Source organism: Salmo trutta, chromosome 10 (genome assembly GCF_901001165.1).
Source record: "Salmo trutta chromosome 10, fSalTru1.1, whole genome shotgun sequence".
NCBI classification, from domain to species: domain Eukaryota; kingdom Metazoa; phylum Chordata; class Actinopteri; order Salmoniformes; family Salmonidae; genus Salmo; species Salmo trutta.
The window spans coordinates 23,322,472-23,343,786 of NC_042966.1; the positions used below are offsets into that span (position 1 = coordinate 23,322,472).

The 21,315-nt window shown below is 42.0% G+C and overlaps 3 protein-coding genes across 7 annotated transcripts in view; 2 read left to right on the top strand and 1 right to left on the bottom strand.

Annotated features, from left to right (window-relative positions):
* Positions 1–1,203, top strand: part of arsg (arylsulfatase G) — a 10,431-nt gene extending 9,228 nt beyond the window's left edge. The window contains exon 12 of the mRNA XM_029764998.1: positions 13–1,203. Within this exon, the coding sequence (XP_029620858.1) occupies positions 13–293 (281 nt within the window). The 3' untranslated portion in view covers positions 294–1,203. The remainder of the gene's footprint in view (positions 1–12) is intronic.
* On the bottom strand, positions 1,059–10,295 carry LOC115201407 (WD repeat domain phosphoinositide-interacting protein 1). Of its 3 annotated transcripts, none has more exons than XM_029765008.1 (12): positions 9,599–10,295; positions 5,748–5,830; positions 4,930–5,099; positions 4,633–4,729; positions 4,401–4,498; positions 4,067–4,159; positions 3,411–3,481; positions 3,168–3,275; positions 2,817–2,981; positions 2,610–2,717; positions 2,225–2,373; positions 1,059–2,073 (listed from the first exon to the last, which is right to left on the bottom strand). In XM_029765008.1, exons 1-12 carry the CDS (start codon positions 9,622–9,624, stop codon positions 1,955–1,957), a joined length of 1,287 nt encoding a protein of 428 aa, XP_029620868.1. In that variant the 5' UTR covers positions 9,625–10,295; the 3' UTR covers positions 1,059–1,954. The 3 variants fall into 3 exon arrangements, with proteins under 3 accessions (XP_029620868.1, XP_029620867.1, XP_029620866.1); XM_029765007.1 differs by having other exon boundaries at positions 9,717–10,294; XM_029765006.1 differs by lacking the exon at positions 9,599–10,295 and adding an exon at positions 8,680–8,836.
* Positions 10,296–10,975: 680 nt separating this feature from the next.
* On the top strand, positions 10,976–20,431 carry prkar1ab (protein kinase, cAMP-dependent, regulatory, type I, alpha (tissue specific extinguisher 1) b). 3 transcript variants are annotated; one of them, XM_029765016.1, is made up of 11 exons: positions 10,976–11,071; positions 12,509–12,746; positions 12,931–13,098; positions 13,344–13,435; positions 13,570–13,631; positions 13,738–13,784; positions 14,206–14,364; positions 14,622–14,682; positions 17,379–17,500; positions 17,583–17,664; positions 17,908–20,431. In XM_029765016.1, exons 2-11 carry the CDS (start codon positions 12,573–12,575, stop codon positions 18,078–18,080), a joined length of 1,140 nt encoding a protein of 379 aa, XP_029620876.1. In that variant the 5' UTR covers positions 10,976–11,071; positions 12,509–12,572; the 3' UTR covers positions 18,081–20,431. The 3 variants fall into 3 exon arrangements, with proteins under 3 accessions (XP_029620876.1, XP_029620874.1, XP_029620875.1); XM_029765014.1 differs by having other exon boundaries at positions 11,011–11,142; XM_029765015.1 differs by having other exon boundaries at positions 11,011–11,142; positions 12,514–12,746.
* The last annotated feature ends 884 nt before the right edge of the window (positions 20,432–21,315 follow it).

Sequence of the window (21,315 nt, forward strand, 5' to 3'; positions counted from 1 at the left end):
TTGCCCCTACAGGTGCGGCTGAGGCGTGTGGGGGGTCTACAGGGAGGCAGGAGCTCCACGACCCCCCTATGATATTTGACCTGTCTGTCGACAAGGGCGAGGAGAGACCCCTGGACCCCACCACGGAGGAGTACAAGAAGGTGGATGAGAGGGTGAGGAGGTGGAGGGAGGCGCTGCTCTATGACATTGCCACTGACCAATCAGTGTCCACGGCCGACTACGCCACAGACCAATCAGCAGCCCCCTGCTGTGACCCCCGGCACACAGCCTGCCGCTGCCACACCCTGGGCTGAGGACACACACATTCAGTGTTACACAGTTTGACATTCACAGAAAAAAAGACCGACTGATACGCAGACACACACACACTTTAGTTTTAGTCCAATAATTGTTTGCTCTTGGAGGTATGTGCGTGCCCATGGGAATGTAGAAATCACTGACCTGTAGCCTACATCTGGGTTCATGTAAACAACCCCAGAGACCAACCAGAAACATCCGCCAGAGTGAAGAAGAAAAGCCAATAGTAGAACTAGCATCTGCCTGTTGTGAGGAGGCCGGACTGTGGGTCATTCTCCTGGAGGTCAGTACCGGGGACTGACTGAGACACATTGCTCACTGCTGCTCTGAGGGGAAACATGGGAAGACAGCTGCTGTTGCGTAGCAAGGACAATTCACCGTATTATTACCAATATTAAGTGTTTTCCTGTACACAGGTTTTTTGTATAGTAATACCACGGAGGCTTCTGGGTTGCTCTAGCACTCTCTGGTGGGAAGTGTATGACCATGCAATAAGTAGGATGAAGTTGCCAATACACTGATCTAAGACCAGTTTAGTTTGTCCCACGAATAACTTCACTTTCACCCAAAATCAAAACATCCAAAGAACATGAGTGTTCTTAAAGCTCCACCCTTTGGCAAATCAGTCACAGGATCATAACAATAGGTGTGCTATTTACATACTATATGTATAAATTTATATATACACAAACAATAAAAAATCACTTTCTGTCAAAACCACTTAAGTACTGTAGATCTAATGTATTGATGAATAATACTAATTTCATATTCCAAAAGAGTATTTAGTACAAGTCAACATAATTTTTTTACAAAGTAAAAACATCTGTCATGTCTGAAATGTTACAATATTCAATATTATGTAGTCAATGGTGTTAATAATGAAATAAAAGGACCTGTACAATCCTATAATACAGTTCTCTATTCAGTTTTTCACATTTCAGTATTTGACTCTTCATTCCACCTTTTTTCCTAGAGCTGTTAGAAAACTATCGCTTCAGACATATGATAGCAGCCCCCCTCTTTCTATCTCTTCCCTCCCTCCTCTCTCAGGGCGTGCCACAGCTAGAGCCCACTGATAAGCCTGTCTCTGTGCCCCTCTCTGCCACCCTACACTGGGTTCTAGCCAATCTGCATCAAGCAGCAGAATAGGACTCCGACTTCACTATCCAGTCAGTGTTAAATATCACTAAACGATACTAAGTGGTTATAAAAGTACAATTGAATGGTTTTGCCTCTTCCCCTTTTGACAATGTTAAGCACTTTGAACACTTCTCAATAGCTCTATATGAATGCAATTAAATATTAAAGTCCCTGTTTAACCATGTTAATATTGGTTAATATTAGACTAGAGGTAGGCTACAACTTCAGAGCCCAGACCTCCTTTCCTTCTGATAGTTAGGGAATGGAATGTTTTTATTCATATTGATCTTCAGGGCCAGGTATAAGACAATGTACAGAGACCGGTCTACTGTCTATCCATACACTACTTCTGAGTGGCACATGATAGTAACCAATCACCATTGTGGCATCTACATTTCTCCCATCTGATTGGCTCATTGGGGACATGGGGGTGGGACCTGGGCGGCGAGTTCTCTGAATACTGATATCCCTTCTAGCTTGAATGGCTCCAGTTGATTGGTTCCCGGGAAGAGTCGGGTCAGTTGCTCTGGTTGCTGACTGGAGGAAACTCGTTCTCGTCATCCAGACAGACGGGTCCCTTGGTAAACTCATGTTCAGGGATCACATCACCTTTCTCAGCCCCTCCGTCTGAGTAGCCTGGGAGGAGGATTGAGGGAATGGAGAAGGAAGAAGATGGAAAGAGAGGAGAGATGACAAAAGGTCACATCACCAGACTAAACTACACAAGGTAAGACAGACACACACCATACACACATACCATACACACAACCAAACATCCACATAATACCTGTGAGAGTGGTAGAAGAGGGTGGGGTCGAGGGGAGAACCACAGTGGCAGCGTATGATGGGCTGTTTGACGGTGGGAGGGACCTTCTATCCTCAAGCTCCTTCTCTTCCTGTTGTTCTTCCTGTGGCTCCTCATCTCCTTCCAATAGTCTGGAGAAAACACAATGAGAGCCTGAGAGCAAATACACACACACAGAAGCGCATATACGAATATGCTTCCACACACACCAGGGTTGGGTATATTCTATTTAAATTCCAGTCAATTCAGAAAGTAAACCAAATTCCTGATTGAAAAGCATTGAAGAGAATTGAAATGGGACTTTCAGTGTACTTCCTGGAATTTAAATGGAATTGACCACAACCCTGAGGCTCACACACTTATTCACCTATGTTTCCTGACCAACACACACTCTCCTCCCTCCTGTGGGTCGATGTTATAGATGTAGATATGTCCATCTGATGACGCCACCAGCAGACGAGGCAGCTTCTGAATCCTGAAAATCATAACAAATAGGACTGTCAAATAAAGAGTTACCAAACATCGAAACGCACACAGACACACACCATCCCCCCGCAAACACACACAGACTTACGTGGCCAAGGCGCAGATGTTCTTGAGTCCGAACATGTTGAGTCGTACGGTGGCGAAGGCCCGGTCCTGGTGCATCATGTCAGAGACCTGGGAGGGAAGGTAGGTGCTGGCTGCTGTGAACATCTTCCCCACGTATGCACCCCACGTAGGAGATTCCCCCGCTCGACTAAACAGGTAGGAGAGACATAGTCACACTCAACAAGTCAATCACACTCCTCTTCCCAACTGACTACAAAGACAACTGTAACACAAATCATCTTCCACTCCTGACAACTAGCCACTGAGGACCAGAAAGGGCCAGGTTGTAACACAATCAACACAACAAAATCAAAAGGGAGTAAACCGTGTGTACCTGGGGTTGTGATGTTCCAGTTTGAAGATATGGACCGTTTCGGTGTTGCTGGAGGCACAGAGGAACTGGGCGTCTGAACTAAAGGACAACGAGCTGATACTCACGTACCTGAGACAAACACACATGGTAAAAGTCATCATCCTCAAGAGACCAAACCTACCCCTACAAAACCTTATAGTGGGAGACATTCTAAAGTATTGTGTGTGTGTGTGTGTGTCTGTAGTCTGTCTGTCATAATCTGACCTCTTCATCCCTCTGCGGAACTCAAACAGTCTTTGTCCCTCTGGGATGGTGAACACTCGGATCACTGTACCCTGGAGAGGAGGAGGAGGAGATGGTCAGACAGAACTATTGTACACAGAGAAAGGGAGTGACACACTGAGTGTACAAAACATTAATAACACCTGCTCTTTCCATGACTAGGTGAATGTTAGAATCCCTTATTGATGCCACTTGTTAAATCCACTTCAATCAGTGTAGATGAAGGGGAGGAGACAGGTTAAAGAATGATTTTTAAGCCTTGAGACAATTGAGGCATGGCTTGTGTATGTGTGCCATTCAGAGGGTGAATGGGCAAGACAAAATATTTAAGTGCCTTTGAACAGGGTATGGAAGTAGGTTCCAGGCGCACTGGTTTATGTCAAGAACTGCAACGTTGCTGGGTTTTTCATGCTCAACAGTTTCCTGTGTGTATCAAGAATGCTCCACCACCCAAAGGACATCCAGCCAACTTGACACAACTGTGGGAAGCATTGGAGTCAACATGGGCCAGCATCCCTGTGGAACGCAACTCAATATTAGGAAGGTGTACCTAATGCTTGGTATACTCAGTGTATATAGAGAGAGATACAGTAGAAAGAGATAAACAAAAAGAGAGAGGGAGGAACAGTCAGACTCACCCTTTCAGAGGCGCTGGCCAGTTTAGTTCCTGACGTGTTGAATGTGAGAGCTGCCAGGGGACTGTCATGGGCTGGGATCATCGTCACCGTCCTCTGAGGAACACACAGGTCATACGTCATTGACATTAACCTGCGACCACTTCAACAGCCGTGACATGCAATGACTGTACTCCATGTACTCAAAAGTATTAAGGCATTTCCACTACCACGGCAAACACTCTACTACCTAATCGCAAGCTGCCATTGAGATCAACATGAATACCCCCTGCGTTGTGCTGTGTAGACTGACTTGAATAGCAGCAGTGGCAGAAGAAGTTTGAATGTCAGGTCTTACCAGGTTGTTGGCGTCATAAACCATGATCTCCCCGATGGTCTGACTGCCAGGGTACGCCAGGTAGGAGTTAGCATGGTTCACAGAGAGGGCACAGAGACCTGACGGGTTGGAGGGTGTGACTGTGTTTAAAAACGGAGCATAGTTGAGGGTACGCATCGCGTGTGTGTGTGTGTGTGTGTGTGTGTGTGTGTGTGTGTGTGTGTGTGTGTGTGCCTACGTGTGTATTCAGTACCTGAGGGGTTGTGTGGTATGTTGAGCAGCGTCTTGAGCAGCTTCATGTCTTTGATGTTGTGGATGTAGACTGACTCCTCCAGACACACTACCAGCCTCTACAGGGGACGGAGAGAGAAACGTTACTGCAGAGCTATAAGGTTTGGAATGGGAATCCCTCTCAGGTGGGCCTCAATCTGACCTAGGGATAGGGGTGAGGAGTGGGTTTGGAATGGGAATCCCTCTCAGGTGGGCCTCAATCTGACCTAGGGATAGGGGTGAGGAGTGGGTTTGGAATGGGGCCTCCGATGGCCATTACCTGTCTGTTGAGCCTGACTGAGAGGATGTTGTTGGAGTAGCTATAGTTGCAGATCTCTGTTCCCCTCTTGAAGTGGTAGACGTTCATACGTCGGGGCATGGAGAGACTGACCACCACCACCAGACTGCTGGAGAACAACCGCTCCACGATGCACACGTCTGGACACTCCGCTGGGAAAGGGAGGGAAGTGGGTGGGAAGGGTTAAATCACATAGATGTGCTTATATAAAAACGATTTGCATAGAATACACACACACACACACACACAGGTAAACTTGTGCATAGAGCACACATGCACAGACACGCAAACACGTACACACTCACGCAGGCGCACATTCCATCACATTCATTTCATAGTTTAATATTTTCGGAACTTTTATTTTTCTTAAAACTGCATTGTTGGTTAAGGGCATGTAAGTAAGCATTTCACGGTATTTGGCGCATGTGACAAAATTGTATTAGATTTTTTTGATTTGACACTCATACCAAAACATTAATACGCTGACACTTTCCTCTCACCGTGATATGAAACACTGATAAAATACTTGTAGAATGCATTACTGGGAACAGGCTTATGGTGTAACACATTACTCACTACCATTGCTTACATAAGTGGGAGAGGGTGGACTGTGTCAGCTTAGAACAACTGGTTCTCTGGTTACAGAGACTACCGTACAACCACGCTGGTTGACCTGACCACAGCTTACTAGGTGCTTGTTTTGTCCCTGTCCTATGATACCAGTTTAGTGAACATCTGCCAGTGTCTAACTGTAGTAAACTAGCTACCAGTACACACAGGCTATAAGGAAACTCACTCACCTCCTGCATGGATGCAGTCCATCTTGTCCACCGAGGTGACAGAGAAGAGTCTGTAGCCTGACTTAGTGCCCACTGATAGAGACCTGAGACACAAAGCGACTGTTATTACACATCCAAGATGGTGCCCACTATGTGTATACTCTTTATCAGACTTTCCCAAACTCAGTCCTGGTGTTAAACAAATCAAAATATATTTAATATTTGAGATTCTTCAAAGTAGCCACCCGTTGCCTTGATTGCTTTGCACACTCTTGGCATTCTCTCAACCAGCTTCATGAGATAGTCACCTGGAGTGCATTTCAATGAACAGGTGTGCCCTGTTAATTTGTGGAATTTCTTTCCTTCTTAATGCATTTAAGCCAATCCGTTGTGTTGTGACAAGGTAGGGGTGGTCTACAAAAGATATCCCTATTTGGTAAAATACCAAGTCAATATTATGGCAAGAACAGCTCAAATAAGCAAAGAGAAATGACAGTCCATCATTACTATAAGACATGAAGGTCAGTCAATGCGGAAAATTTCAAGAGCAGTGCAGTCGGAAAAACCATCAAGCACTATGAAGAAACTGGCTCTAATGAGGACCGCCACAAAAAGGAAGACCCAGAGTTACCTCTGCTGCAGCGGATACGTTCATTAGAGTTAACTGCACCTCAGATTGCAACACAAATAAATGCTTCACAGAGTTCAAGTAACAGACACATCTCAACATCAACTGTTCAGAGGAGACTGCGTGAATCAGGCCTTCATGGTCAAATTGCTGCAAAGAAACCACTACTAAAGGACACCAATAATAAGAAGAGGCTTGCTTGGGCCAAGGAACACGAGCAATGGACATTAGACCGGTGGAAATCTGTCCTTTGGTCTGATGAGTCCAAGTTTGATAGTGATAGAGTGCTGCATCAGATGACCTGGCCTTCACAATCACCCGACCTCAACCCAATTGAGATGGTTTTGGATGAGTTGGGCCGAGTGAAGGAAAAGGAGCCAACAAGTGCTCAGCATATGTAGGAACTACTTCAAGACTGTTGGAAAAGCATTCCTCATGAAGCTGGTTGAGAGAATGCCAAGAGTGTGAAAATCTATCATCAAGGCAAAGGGTGGCTACTTTGAAGAATCTCAAATCTATTTTGATTTGTTTAACACTTTTTTGGTTACTACATGATTCCATATGTGTTATTTCATAGTTTTAATGTCGTCACTATTATTCTACAGTGTTGAAAATAGTACAAATAAAGAAAAACCCTTGAATGAGTACGTGTGTCCAAACTTTTGACTGGTACTGTAGATGTTAACTTGTGGTGCCATAATCTATGTAAATCATAAACCATAGGGGTCTTGAGCTATGGAAATAAATGCACATATAACAGAAAAAACATACAATAAAAAATTAGATGACACAATGTTTATGAGTGGAAAGGCTGATTGGACCACTAAAGGCAGAGGATGTTGTTTTCTAAGGACAGTCATACACACACTCGGCTGACCGGGAAGTGTAGGGAATATGTGCAATGCCGCACTACCCAGTGAGCTATATATAGCGGTCATTGGGAAATTAAGGATACACAGTGTGCTGTATAGCCAACACAGTAAAAGTTGAATCAGGTCATGTATTATTATATATATATTTTTTAAGATCCCCATTCGCTGTTGCGAAAGGATGTGATCACCTTAAGCACTTCAAACAGCACTGATAATCAAGCACACTATCTATGGGCATATACAGAAATACTGTGTAGAGAAAAGGAGGGGCAGGCGTCTGTCAACAGATGGAATAGGATGGAGTAGGATAATATAGGATATTCAATCTAGAATAGACACTGATTTAAGATCAGTTTAATGTTTTCCTCCCGTATGGTTTAGGTTACGCTATCGGGAGGGTGAGCTGATCCTAGATCTGTGCCTGAGGGCAACCGCTACCCAGAGTTGATCAGGTGAGTGGTTCAGTTGGATATAGGCCCAGCCAGGCAACATATAGCCTAACTGCTGACAAAGATTGAAAATGGGAGAGAATTAATGTGAATGTGTCTGTTTGACCACCTGGATTGTTTACGACGCCAGACCCCAGCCATGCAGCTGTTATTACACCTGTAATTGACCTGTAGATCAAGTGTCTGGATGCTCCTTTATCACTCACACTAATGTTGCCATTACCCAATACATCCAACCGCCCCATTCATGCAGTTGTGATTGTATTTGACAGTTCCAAAACTCATTGCATGTGTCATCATCTGAGACAAATACCAGACTTGCACAATACACACAAAAAAATGTGGGTTCCTCAAGTGTTCTTTGCGAAGAGTGATGGTTCTATGTGTAACCATACTAACCCAAAGAACCCTTTGAGCCCTTCAATAGTTATTTGCAGTTAAAAAAAGGTTATTTCCTTTTTTTGTGATAATTAAAATGTAGGGGTGGCGGCTCATTTGAATATTTTGGGGCTTGGTTTGCTCACAGATCTTTTTGTGCAACTGTGAGTGAGTGTCATTCCAGTTATTCTAAAATGTTGTGTTATGCTATCATATGTTATACAGTATATGACTTAGGCCAGTGACCGTGTTTTATGAACAGTTGACTAAGTCAGTAGTTCTCAATTCTCTCCCCAGGGACCCCCAGCAGTTCCAGAGCTAGCACACCTAATTCAACTTGTTATTAAACATAATAAAACCTGTGGAATATTTATAATATAATATGGCTATCAAACCAAAACGTAAAAAAACGTGTACAGCTCTACAATAGATATACGAATGAATAGAACAGGCGTCTCCATTCAAGTAAATTATGGCATAAAAGAGTATCACAGTAAGAGTCATAATGCCCATAAAACATAGCAGTCAAACAGGGAAATGGTTCCAATCGTTTTTCCACCATTCATTTTTCCCATTGGGGATTTTATAATCACTTCAAATAAGGGCTGTGTTTCATGTAGACTTACCCTGGCTTGACATTTTGATAACCACGTAAATCTCTCCAGGACAAGGTGACTTTTATCAAGATATTGCCTGTACTTACCCCCCATAAAAAAAACATTAAACGCTGATTAGCTGCTAATGTGGCTATCATAAAGAACTAAAAATGCCATGATGATATGGACAAGAATGCCGAATCGAAGCGAAGGTAAGAATCTCTGGATTAACTATCTAAATTTAGCTAAATGTATTAATCAATAACTTGGTTACATTTCTTTAAATGGAAAAATATGTGAACTGTCTCATGCTAGTTTTAAATTGACAAAATACATGTTAGCAAAAGTGTCAACTGGAGTTAACGTGCAGGAGCTTACAGGGATTTGTAGTTTTGCATGATGTCTCTTTTGACGCTAATGAGCATTTTCGAATCTGAGAGTAAATACAGCCGAATATATTGATAAATCACCTTATCCGAGAGAGATTTACATGGTTATCAAAACGTCACGCCAGGGTAAGTCTACACGAAACACAGCCCTTATTTTAAGTGATTCTAAAATCCCCTATCCCCTTTCTAGTGGCGCACATATTAATTATGATCATGTCCGAGCGCGGAGTTGTGTCCATAGTTTCCACGTTTGGCTTCCGTGTTTTAAAAGCGTTCGAAAATGAGGTGGATATGTTAGAAGCCAAATAACCCTGATTTGGCACTATATAGAACCATTTGTTTTTAGTGTGTAGTCTGCTGACCAGTATCTCCACTGTAGGTCAAATCTAGCTTGGATACTTTTCTTTGGCCACCAATAGGCCTTCGTAGTGTGGTGGCCTACTTCACAAGCTAGTAACCTATATTTTAGGAACTGTGTTGAAGAGACACCATGGGACAATTGGATTAACAGTGATAAACAAAATGCACAAGTGGGAGAGGTTGGAAGATACAATTCTTACAGTAACATATTTCTGCTACAGACCATATTATAGCTGGAAGCATAAGGATTTACTTCGGCCCTAGATTATGCAAGAAGAATATATCTAGCAGTATGACAAGGAGAAGCCGCTAGATTACGTGGTGTCCTGGTTGAACGAGGAGCTGATCAAGTCTTGTGGCCCTCCTGGACCGTCGAATGTCTCCCGGTCCTCCATCTCGTCCACGGTTATTATCCTGCTCCACTGCCCTAGTTTGGAGAGCTGGGTTCTGATCGATCACTCCGAAACCCAGCTCCTCTACACACGTATGCGCTAGAGATGAGTTAATACAATGTAATAAATGCTATACAAATTACAAACGGCTGGTTTGAATCCTGAAACTATAATTCCCTGTTATTGTTTTTTTTTTTTTTTTACTGTTTGAGGAAGGCGCTTGTATTGTTCTGTTTTTATCCTTAACGTGAATAATTAACAGGAGACCAACAAGTGAAACAAAAACCGCTGAGGGCTGTATGAGTGACTTTTCTATTGGCTGGTTAGAACATTACCTCTGCACCACTCAGATTGGCCGACCTTTTCATAACTTGTATCTGATTGGTTTTACAAGAAAACAGTCCAGAGAGCACCGCCCATTCTAAATTACACGATTGCGATTGGTTCACTTTACCTTCTTCGGGCACGAGGAATTGTTTTGATTGTTTTGATTGGATGGACCCATCAAGTGTTTTGCTGACCGCATCTTTGCTACATCTCTCTATGTGAAGCTTTGCAGTTTGCACAAAAGCAATACATACATTGGATTTTACTTAAATTCATCACTCTTTTGTTGCTGGGAATTTTCTTGCGCAGCAGGAAATGCAAATTTGTAGTGTATTTGAGTTTTAAAAAGGCTTCTAAAGTCTGTGATTTCCACTTTGAAATTTCAGACTTGATATGCCCTAACGAAAAGGTTATCGAGCCCTACAAAAATGTACTTTAATTATAATCCACTGAATAATTAACATTTCCTGTTGCTCCAGGATTATTTTACTGCTGTAGCAACCTGGCTCTAATTAAGATCCTACATCTGTACAACAATGCATTTTACATATTCCTTGGCTGATCAGTCATTAAACATAATCTAATCCAATGGCACTGCGATCAGCCATATATTGTTTATATTAAGGTTAAACTGCTGAAGCACAGTGCGCAGAACATTTATCTTCTTAAAACAACAATATCCTCCCAAAATATTCATACATTTAGTATTATTTGAATAGAGGACGCTCCACTGTTCATGGGAAATTAATATGAGGCTATCAGGTCCTTATATTTGCTATTGATTTCCCATTGACGTCATGATTTCCATGCTTCCCCTTTAAGGTTGCCAAGGGTTACGGCTCACGTGTCAGAATGAGGCGAATTGACGTCAATGACGGTTCGTGATTGGTTCTAAACCCATATCCGGTGGGGCAGCGGTCCAAGTTTTAGGAAAAATCGAAGAGAGATTTTTTGGTAAGCTTGTGGAAATAACATCCAAAACCGAGTTAGTGTCGAAAGGGCTCGCCAATAATTTGCGGATTCTTGTAAGTATTGCGCACATTGTTTGAAATTGATGCCATTTGCGATCGCGGGATATGTAGCCTCCGCCTTGTATTTGTTTATGATAGAGCTCAAGATGGCGTCATTGGCAAGACTGGCCAGAACTGAAGTATCTCTGGACTGACTGGCTTTGCAGGCCAAAATGCCAACTAGTTTTCTAGCTAGCTACCTAGCTGGTTGATAGATTTGATATCCATCAATACAGTTTTAGCAAGTTAGCTTCGTCATGATTATGTTTATTTAAGTTAGCTAACGTACCAGTAAACTGCGATCAAACAGCCATCTGATGGGTATTAACTCTAGTAACGTTAGCTACGGTGTTATAGCCTAGGCCAGTTAAGTATTGGTTGCTGTCATCTCTTATGCTCCTACTTAACGTAGTGTTGTATCTTTAACAGCTATATTATCAGAGTTGGCTTGCTAGCTAACATTGATGCCACCGAAATGTACCTTGTTTTCCATGTTTGTTGGTAGCCAACCATAGTTTGCCTTCTATTTGATCGAAGTTGTAACGTTACTGCTCCAGTCAACGTTTTGAAAGCAAGAACGTTTTGAAAGCAAGGTCATTTTGAATGTTTTTCTTTTTGGTGGGGGATCTGTCATATTATTCCAGGAGACAGTTCATGGGCAGTATTGAAAACGTCAGAGCAAAAGCATTGCTAGATAGCAGGACATTCAAGAACTGTCTGAAATCCTAATCAGCAGTAGCTCGGCTAACTATTTATTTTATTGATACTTGATGTAAATGGTTGTTTATATAATTTGACTCTTCATGATCTGTACTTAGTGTACAATGCAACCATTTGGTGGTGTACCTAACGTGACCAATGCACTAGATCCTCTCTTTTGAAGTAAAGCAGCATGTCGTACTTGCTACTAGCTCCATTTTTTTTGTCAATATTATAAATCTAAATCTACTTTGACAGATTAGTAAGGACTTGGTCCTATTTAAATGGCATATGATATACAGTAATTTTGACCGCAACATGATGAAACTGATAAGAAATGTAACTTTTCTTCTCCCGTCAAACAAGGACACAGTTTGTTTTGTTGTTTGGGCCTATCTGTTTACCACCATTTTAAGACTTAATCACATCATATGACAAGTTACCCTCAAGCATCCCTGAAATGCCTATCTCTTTTTCTTTCTGTCTCACACTCTCCCTTCCTTCCTCCAATCCCTTCCAATGAGTCCCTCCCTCTCTTCCTCTCTCTCGCATCTGCATTTTAGTCAGTTATCAGATGTTATAAGACTATAACAACCACATTAGAAGAAGATTGTAACTCTTTTAAAAATATATATATGCGTAGTAGAAGTAACAATCCAAGTTGTCTCACTCAATCTCTAAGTTTAGAGGCCAGAGTTCGCCAGTTCACCAGGTCGTAGCGGAGCAGTAGCGCGTCTTCAATCGTGATGGCGTCGGGCAGTACGAGCAGCGAGGAGGAGAGGAGTCTGAGGGAGTGTGAGCTGTACGTGCAGAAACACAACATCCAGCAGCTGCTGAAGGACTGCATCGTCCAGCTGTGTACCTCCAGGCCTGACAGACCCATGGCCTTCCTCAGAGAGTACTTCGAGAGGCTGGAGAAGGTGAGTCTGGGCGGGTAGGGTGGCACGTGCGTGTGTGTGTTCAACTGTGCGCATCATCCAGCTGTGTTCCTCCAGGCCCATGGCCTTCCATGAAACTAGTTTTATAATTGTAGTGCCTTTATATTGTAAAGTCTTGCCCTGGCAGCTGATTGGCTGTGTGACCTCTGACCTGTGAACCATGCAGGAGGAGGCCAAGCAAATCCTGAACCAGCAGAAGGCCAGCAGCCGTTCTGACTCCCGGGATGAGGAGGTGTCTCCTCCCATGAACCCTGTTGTCAAGGGTCGCCGGCGGAGAGGAGCCATCAGCGCTGAGGTCTACACAGAGGAGGACGCTGCATCCTATGTCAGAAAGGTGAGGATACACACACACCCTTAACAACATACTGTACGCACACACACACAACTGCACACATAAAAACGTACATAATCTTGAAACACATGGCTCTACTAAAACAACAAAGCATCTGACAAAACGCAGTCATTTAGACCAGCCCACAAAACAATATTCTCTACTTACAGTCATATCTATAGGCTGGCTGGAGATTTTGTGAATACTTAGGGTGATTTGCTTAATCATGGATGGTTTTTGTTTTCAAGGTCATTCCTAAAGACTACAAAACAATGGCTGCCCTAGCTAAAGCTATCGAAAAGAATGTGCTTTTCTCTCACTTGGATGACAATGAGAGGAGGTATGTTGTTAACACGCTCTGTTGTTAATGGTCTTTGATTTGTCTGTAAAGATTGGTTGTCAATGTGAGTTTAGATCAATCCCACTGATCATGCCACAAACCTGAAACTTTACAAACACGATCTTTATTCACAGCGACATCTTTGACGCCATGTTTTCAGTTACCTACATCGCTGGAGAGACTGTTATTATGCAAGGTATAGTAGGTTCTCATTGTCCTTTAGATTCAGTGGAAATTCAAGTAGACCTGAAGTGTCTTTTTATTCCAGAGAAAAGATTAACTATGTCTTCCTTCTCTCTCAGGTGATGAGGGAGATAATTTCTACGTCATCGACCAAGGAGAGACGGATGTAAGTCTCTTGATGTATTTTAGGAACACACATTTTTGCACAATGACTCTTGTATTAATAAACAAACATTCTCACACAAGCATTCCAGTTTGAAAGAAAACAGGCCCCCAAGTTGAAAGCTTGTCTTGTTTTCTTTCCCTCCTGAATATGACAGGCTTATTTTTGCAACTGTCTTTTTAGACTGTTCTGTCTTCTTTTTTTGTCATATGTTACTTCGCTATTCAGATCCCTATTATCTGTTACGTTAGCAATGCCTACTCTAATAGATCTAGTGTTCTAATTATATGGCTACGTCGCATCATTTCTATATAATACAAGAAACGACATACACATAGGCAGTGAACAGCATCTAATAGCGACAGTAACACGCTGACCTTACCTGATCTTAATGTCTAAATACCCTTCTCCCCCTTCCTTCCAGGTGTATGTGAACAACGAGTGGGTGACCAGTATTGGGGAGGGGGGCAGCTTCGGAGAGTTGGCTCTGATCTACGGGACCCCCAGGGCTGCCACCGTCCGAGCCAAGAGCAACGTCAAACTGTGGGGCATCGACAGAGACAGCTACAGGAGGATACTCATGGTGAGCCTCGTCCTGCTCTGCTCTGACACTTCACCTGACTGACATGCTTTGATTTACTTTTGGAGTGATTAACGATGAGTAAGGACATGTAGAAATGCTGCATTTTTTTTTTTTATACCTGCTGGATTTTACGAATGGAAAATACAGACAACTACAAAAGGTTAGCTGTATGACCAGTTTATGCATGATGTTTGAAGGCTTACAACAATTGTCAGAACTCAGGAATAAACATTATGACTTGTTGTTATTCTTCACAGGGAAGCACTTTGAGGAAGAGGAAGATGTACGAGGAGTTCCTCAGCAAAGTTTCCATCTTAGGTAAGGTTCACTGTTTATTTTGCTTTTTGACATTTCTACTCATAATAATAATAATAATAATAGCCAATGTTGAAAAAAAAATTTGTCCACCAGCCACTGTGGCATGTATAGTGCATTCAGACCCCTTGACTTTTTCAACATTATGTTATGTTACAGCCTTATTCTAAAATTGATTGTCTACATACAATAGCCCATATGACAAAGTGAAAACAGTTTTTTAGAAATTTTAGCAAATGTATTAAAAATTAAAAACAGATACCTTATTTACATAAGTATTCAGACCCTTTGCTATGAGATGTGAAATTGAGCTCCGGTGCATCCTGTTTCCATTGATCATCCTTGAGATGTTTCTACAACTTGATTGCAGTCTACCTGTGGTAAATTCAATTGATTGGACATGATTTGGAAAGGCACACACCTGTCTATATAAAAGGTCCCACAGTTGACAGTGCATGTCAGAGCAGAAACTAAGCCATGATGTCAAAGGAATTGTCCGTAGAGCTCCGAGACAGGATTGTGTCGAGGCACAGATCTGGGGAAGGGTACCAAGAAATTTCTACAACGTTGAAGGTCCCCAAGAACACATTGTCATCCATTATTCTTAAATGGGAGGACGTTTGGAACCACCAAGACTTTTCCTAGAGCTGGCCACCTGGCCAAACTGAGCAATCGGGGGACAAGGGCCTTGGTCAGGAAGGTGACCAAAAACCTGATGGTCACTCTGACAGAGCTCCAGAGTTCCTCTGTGGAGATGGGAGAACCTTCCAGAAGGACAACCATCTTTGAAGCACTCCATCAATCAGGCCTTTATGGTAGAGTGGCCAGACAGAAGCCACTCCTCAGTAAAAGGCACATGACAGCCCGCTTGGAGTTTGCCAAAAGGCACCTAAAGGACTCTCGAACCATGAGACACAATATTCTCTGGTCTGATGAAACCAAGATTGAATTCTTTGGCCTGATTGCCAAGCGTCGCATCTGGAGGAAACCTGGCACCATCTCTACAGTGAAGCGTGGTGGCAGCATCATGCTGTGGGGATGTTTTTCAGGGACTGGGAGACTAGTCAGGATCGAGGCAAAGGTGAACGGAGCAAAGTACAGAGAGCTCCTTGATGAAAAAGCACTCAGACTGGGGTGAAGGTTCACCTTCCAACAGGACAACGACCCTAAGCACACAGCCAAGCCACTCCTGCTGTCACAGGGGTCGTTGAAAGGGGACCAAGGCGCAGCGTGTAAAGTGCTCATATTTCTTTTATTTATGATAACACTTCAACAAAATAACAAAACGACAGCCAACAGTTCCATCAGGTACGTATACAAAACGGAAAACAACTACCCACAAACCCCAAAGAAAAACAGGCTGCCTAAGTATGGCTTCCAATCAGAGACAACGAAAGACACCTGCCTCTGATTGGAAACCATACCCGGCCAAAACCTGGAAAACAAAACATAGAAGTAGAATACTAGAAAAAGCCCACATATAAACAAAAAACCCAAAACCACCCAACACAACCACCTGTCACGCCCTGACCACTCTACTATGGCAAATGACTTCTTACAAGGGTCAGGACGTGACACCTGCGTTGTCTTCGGACAAATCTCTGAATGTCCTTGAGTGGTCCATCCAGAGCCCGGATTTGAACCCGATTCGAAAATCTCTGGAGAGACCTGAAAATAGCTGTGCAGCGACGCTCCCCATCCAACAGAAAAGAGCTTGAGAGGATCTGCAGAGAAGAATGGGAGAAACTCCCCAAATACAGGTGTGCCAAGCTTGTAGCGTCATACCCAAGCAGATATTAAAAAAATCTACCATTCACTCAGATTTTTTTTACCAGACAAAATAGATTATTTTCTGCTAAAGTTACACAAAAAAACAGATGAGCATGCTTTGTAATGTTTTGAAAACAATACATGTATTTTTAGTAAGAAGAAATGTGGTATTTGTTTCATTACATTTTTTATGACCTGTGTCTTTTAACCAAAATATTATATGAGACAAAAATGCAGGATGTTACCGTGGTAATGCAACTCCAGTCATGTTTGTGCCTGTGAGATTGAGTCTGACAGTTAATAGCGTTATCTTCTCTTCCCTAGCAGTTGAAACTCAAACATTGGAAAAACAACCCAGCTTGTGAACAAAACTATGTCAATAGCCAAGAAAAACAAGGACAAAGTCTCACTTCAGTAGACTTTCGTTTCAAGTAAATTAGACCAACTTTTATGCCTGTGCGCAGCGCTTCTAAAAATGAATATTTTACTCAGCTCTTCATGTGCGTACAGCCCCCAGCCAGGCTGTGTTGCAGCGCAAGGTGGGATAGGCTATATAGGATTCCTAGTACTTTTACTTTTTGCAATTATTTTCCCATCTATGAAACATGGCAGAAATACTTTGATAACAGCTACTGCAGCATTTGACTATAAATGTGATCATACTTGACAATTTGTATTCACAAATGTAAGTGAAATGCTTGCATTGTGGAGGCCTGACCACCCGGCAACGTGATTAGTGAAATAGACATCTTACCCATCAATGCCAAAATCTACCCTCATTTAGCAGGCCCTGATTATAGCCACTTGCATACAGTGGCTTTCAAGACACGTTATCAACTCTTCGTCCACCACCTAGGTGTACTGTACAGTGTATGGTCTCTTTATTGTGATGTCACTTACGTCTCTGTCTTGTGATTCCATCCCCTCAGAGTCTCTGGACAAATGGGAGCGTCTGACGGTGGCTGATTCTCTGGAGCCGGTGCAGTTTGATGACGGACAGAAGATCGTGGTGCAGGGAGAACCTGGCGATGAGTTCTTCATCATACTGGAGGTATGTACTTCACTCTAGGGTTTCATTGAGTTTTTTTTCAGTTCCCCCTACTGAACAGGACCCTGATGTTGGTGTTCTGTAGGGTTCTGCAGCTGTGTTGCAGCGTCGCTCTGAGAACGAGGAGTTTGTGGAGGTTGGGAGATTACAACCGTCTGACTACTTTGGTAAGAAGAACCTGCTCAGGCTTCAGCTCTCCCTCTCTTCTCATCAACTTTCTTTCTTTCTTAATTTGTTTGTATATGCACTATATAAGCCTGAATCTCACATTTTTAAGGTGATATGATGAGAAAAGCACAAAGCTCTAACCTGATTTGGCAAGCCTCTTACAAATTTAGATGTTATATTAGCAGAAATTAACCCAATCCGTGAAGCCTGTTTTGTATTGACCATGTACTCCGTTCCTCCAGGTGAGATTGCTCTGCTGATGAACCGTCCCCGTGCTGCCACTGTGGTCGCCCGCGGTCCTCTGAAGTGTGTGAAGCTGGACCGACCACGGTTCGAACGCGTCCTAGGACCCTGCTCGGACATTCTCAAACGCAACATCCAACAGTACAACAGCTTCGTTTCACTGTCTGTCTGAGGGGTTTCCCCACCCCCTGTACCCCCTAATCTCCTATGTAACCCCATAACCTCCCCCCCTTCTTTTAGACCCAGGGTCCACCAATGCAATTTTGCTTCAATGTCAATTAATTTGATCTTCCGTTTGCTTTAGGTTTTTTTTTTATTACACATATTCATTTTATGCTACCCATCACCTAGCCATCCTAGTCACCCATACAGGAACAGTTATGTTACAGTTTGTTACATGTACCAGCTTCATACAGTATGCTTTCACTGCATTCACTTAAATATATATATATATATATATATATATATATATATTTTTTTACTCTAATTTAAACACGGACGGTGATTTAGTAGGGGATTGGCCGAGGTTAGGACAGGCCAATGATAAGATGGGACAATCAAACATGGTGAAGTAAGGATCCATGATGAATATTATGCAGATATTTTGGTTCCATATAAAAGTGTCAAGTTTGGCATTCTCACAAAATTATAAAAAATTTCCTTTCAGAATGAAAAGAATGCTGGAAGCATAAGAATTGCATCTAATTTCTTATGTAGCTTTCATGTTATGATCGCCTGTTTATCCTCCATTGCTACATTAAATCAAATTTATTTTGACATTTCTCATATTGTTTCCATTGATTGTTCCATCAATCTAATTCACTATTGTTTTATCTAGTTTGAGAGCGTTTGTACAACTTAATGCAACCAGAAGGTTTTCTGTTGAACAGCGATCAAACTAGTGCCAAATGTTGATAATTATTTTATAATACTTTTCACAACTCGGAAGTCATAGAAGATTGTTATTTTATAGTCCGAAACAGTGGAACTCAAAACAGGAAGTATCTATCACCATGTTAACACTCACCTCTGATTGGTTGGTACATTATTGGCTACAATGGGGGGAAAACATGGGAGTATAAGTCTATTTCAGTATTCATAATTATTCAGTATACACCAAATAATTTCATCACTATAATTTTTTTAACAGAATTATTATATAGTTATTCTATTATTATTAAAGGTATTATCTTTATTGACTGAACAAACTAATGTTACGCTATGGTTTGGAGTGATGGTAATCTTAAGTATGTTTTAAATGTCTTTTTGTAAATGCTTATTTTTCCATAAATTCTATTTTAGGTGTTCAGTGCCACAGCGTAAATAAATGCTTCTTGTCAACCGACAAAACAGTATGTAGTTGTATTGTGAAAAATGTAATGGGTTAACCTTTTAAAAGTAGGCAAAAGGGCTTTAAAATAATTAGCATTTTAAGTCTCCAAATTGTAGATTGTTTTATGGGTTTAAGACTTTAATTATTTATGTATTTGAGCGCTGAATTTAAAAAAGCAAAAGAATCCCAGTGACTGACTCAGACATCAGATTAAATTGTCTTGCGTTTTAAGATTACATATTTATTTTAACAGCGAAGCCGCTTTAAAGCTTTGTGAGAATTATTTGAATGTGTTTTTGAAACAATCTGTGATCTACTTTATGCTTACCTACAGCATAATGTAAAGTGATGAGATGGTGTGAATGAAAGAGTATTCTCAAACTGGTATTCCCTGTGTTGGTCAAACAGTTTCACCCCTTGAATCTTAAGAATGCAATGTAATTCTGTCAAATGTATTTAGCATTTTTTCCCCCTATTAACTCCTGCAGAAATCTATAGTCTCAAGGTTGTATTCCTTTGCACTCCTGCCTCACAGCTTGCCCCTCACCCCCTTCTTACAGAAAGTACCCGTACATACGGTAATGCTATTATCCCTTTCTGAGGTGTTCTCCTTGTTTAGGCTCTGTCATGTTTCCAATCTTAATCTTGTGTACAAAACAGTATGGCTGATTGGATGGATGGATTGACTTGTGTAACCGCTTGTTTGTATGTCCAAAACCAATCAACATGATCCTGAGTCGATTGCAGTGTTGCCTACTTGGTCCAAAACTTTTGTAGTGCTTTCAGATTCAGTTGATGTTATGGAATTTTGCAGTTGTCAATTTGCTGACTGTTCAAACTCCCACCAATGATTTGCTTGTGTTTCTTCTGTCACATAGCAATCACATAGAAGTACTGATGTGGTAAAACACATCACCACAAGATTACTACTAACTAGTAGGCACACTGCAATTGACCCAGTTTGCCTTAGCTTATGTAACCTGGGCGTAGGCACTCCTGCTAGCCCGACCTTCAGCAAGTTTGCGCGGCCTGCAGCAGGCTCTGAGAGCTGCAGGTCATCTGAGGACCATTCTTTTTATATTCTACCAAATGACTGTACTCGGTTTGACTTCCTGTATGTGCAAAGACATTTATCCTTTTGGTATAGATTGTTCCAGATGGCAGTTTAAGCAATAAAAGGTAAAATCACAGACTGAGTCATTTACTCATTGGTTGTCTGAATATGTCCCTACTATAATATTAATGAATAGTCCTAACTCTGTAGGGCAGTTTAGTACCTCTTCTCAATATTCTTCAGTGGTTTCCTTTACTCACTATACCCACGTTGATCTGAGAAAACAGGACAGGTGAAGGCAAATCTCCAGGAGGGCCTCTTGACATTCTGTTTTATTGGTTCAGTGCATATGAAGAAAAGAGATGAGAAAAGGACTCCACTGTAGGCTATTGGTGTTCGGTGAAATTAGATGTTTAACTGTCGGTGGATGAAAGAAAGCCACCCACTTCATTGGAGAGCTCATAAAGTTAGTAAACCCAGAACCCACTCCTGCATGCATTTATGATCAGTCACTGTTGCACAACCAATAAATGTTCTGAGCGTTTTTGCTGCTGACACCTTATAAAACAGTCTTCCATAAGCTCCCTCCAGCATTGTTGGACAGAAGCCAAACTTCATTTGGTGTGATTTCACTTACTCAGGCTCTTTAAAATAGTTGTGGTTATTCTCCCTCTTCAAAAACATCAGGATGCATTGGATTTGTAGTCAGGACAACAATGAGAACAGCTCGGAGCAAAAGGTCCAGACATGTTGAGATGAAATGGCATCAAACAGAATGTTGTTTGAAGACAATACTTTGTTTCAGACTAGTTAGAACAAAGCTGCACGTACACATACAGTACTGTAGCTGTGATGAGGATGAGGTATTTATGTCAGGGTGTGTTATGGTTGTGAAAGCGCTTAAAGGGCAGACAGACAGATACCTGATTAAACAGACAGACAGCCACCTCCTGATGAGACAAAGACACCTGATGAGACAGTCAGAAAGACAGACAGACACCTGATGAGACAGACAGACAG

Excerpts from the sequence above, each read along its gene's own strand:
- LOC115201407 (XM_029765006.1), bottom strand. The coding sequence starts at position 8,807 with ATGATAGCCACATTAGCAGCTAATCAGCGTTTAATGTTTTTTTTATGG. Across the intron at positions 4,160-4,400 it reads TTTATGACGCCAACAACCTG|AGGACGGTGACGATGATCCC; the intron begins GTAAGACCTGAC and ends TGTGTTCCTCAG. Across the intron at positions 3,482-4,066 it reads TGGCCAGCGCCTCTGAAAGG|GGTACAGTGATCCGAGTGTT; the intron begins GTGAGTCTGACT and ends CCTCCTCTCCAG.
- prkar1ab (XM_029765016.1), top strand. The coding sequence starts at position 12,573 with ATGGCGTCGGGCAGTACGAGCAGCGAGGAGGAGAGGAGTCTGAGGGAG. Across the intron at positions 12,747-12,930 it reads ACTTCGAGAGGCTGGAGAAG|GAGGAGGCCAAGCAAATCCT; the intron begins GTGAGTCTGGGC and ends TGAACCATGCAG. Across the intron at positions 17,501-17,582 it reads AGTTCTTCATCATACTGGAG|GGTTCTGCAGCTGTGTTGCA; the intron begins GTATGTACTTCA and ends GGTGTTCTGTAG.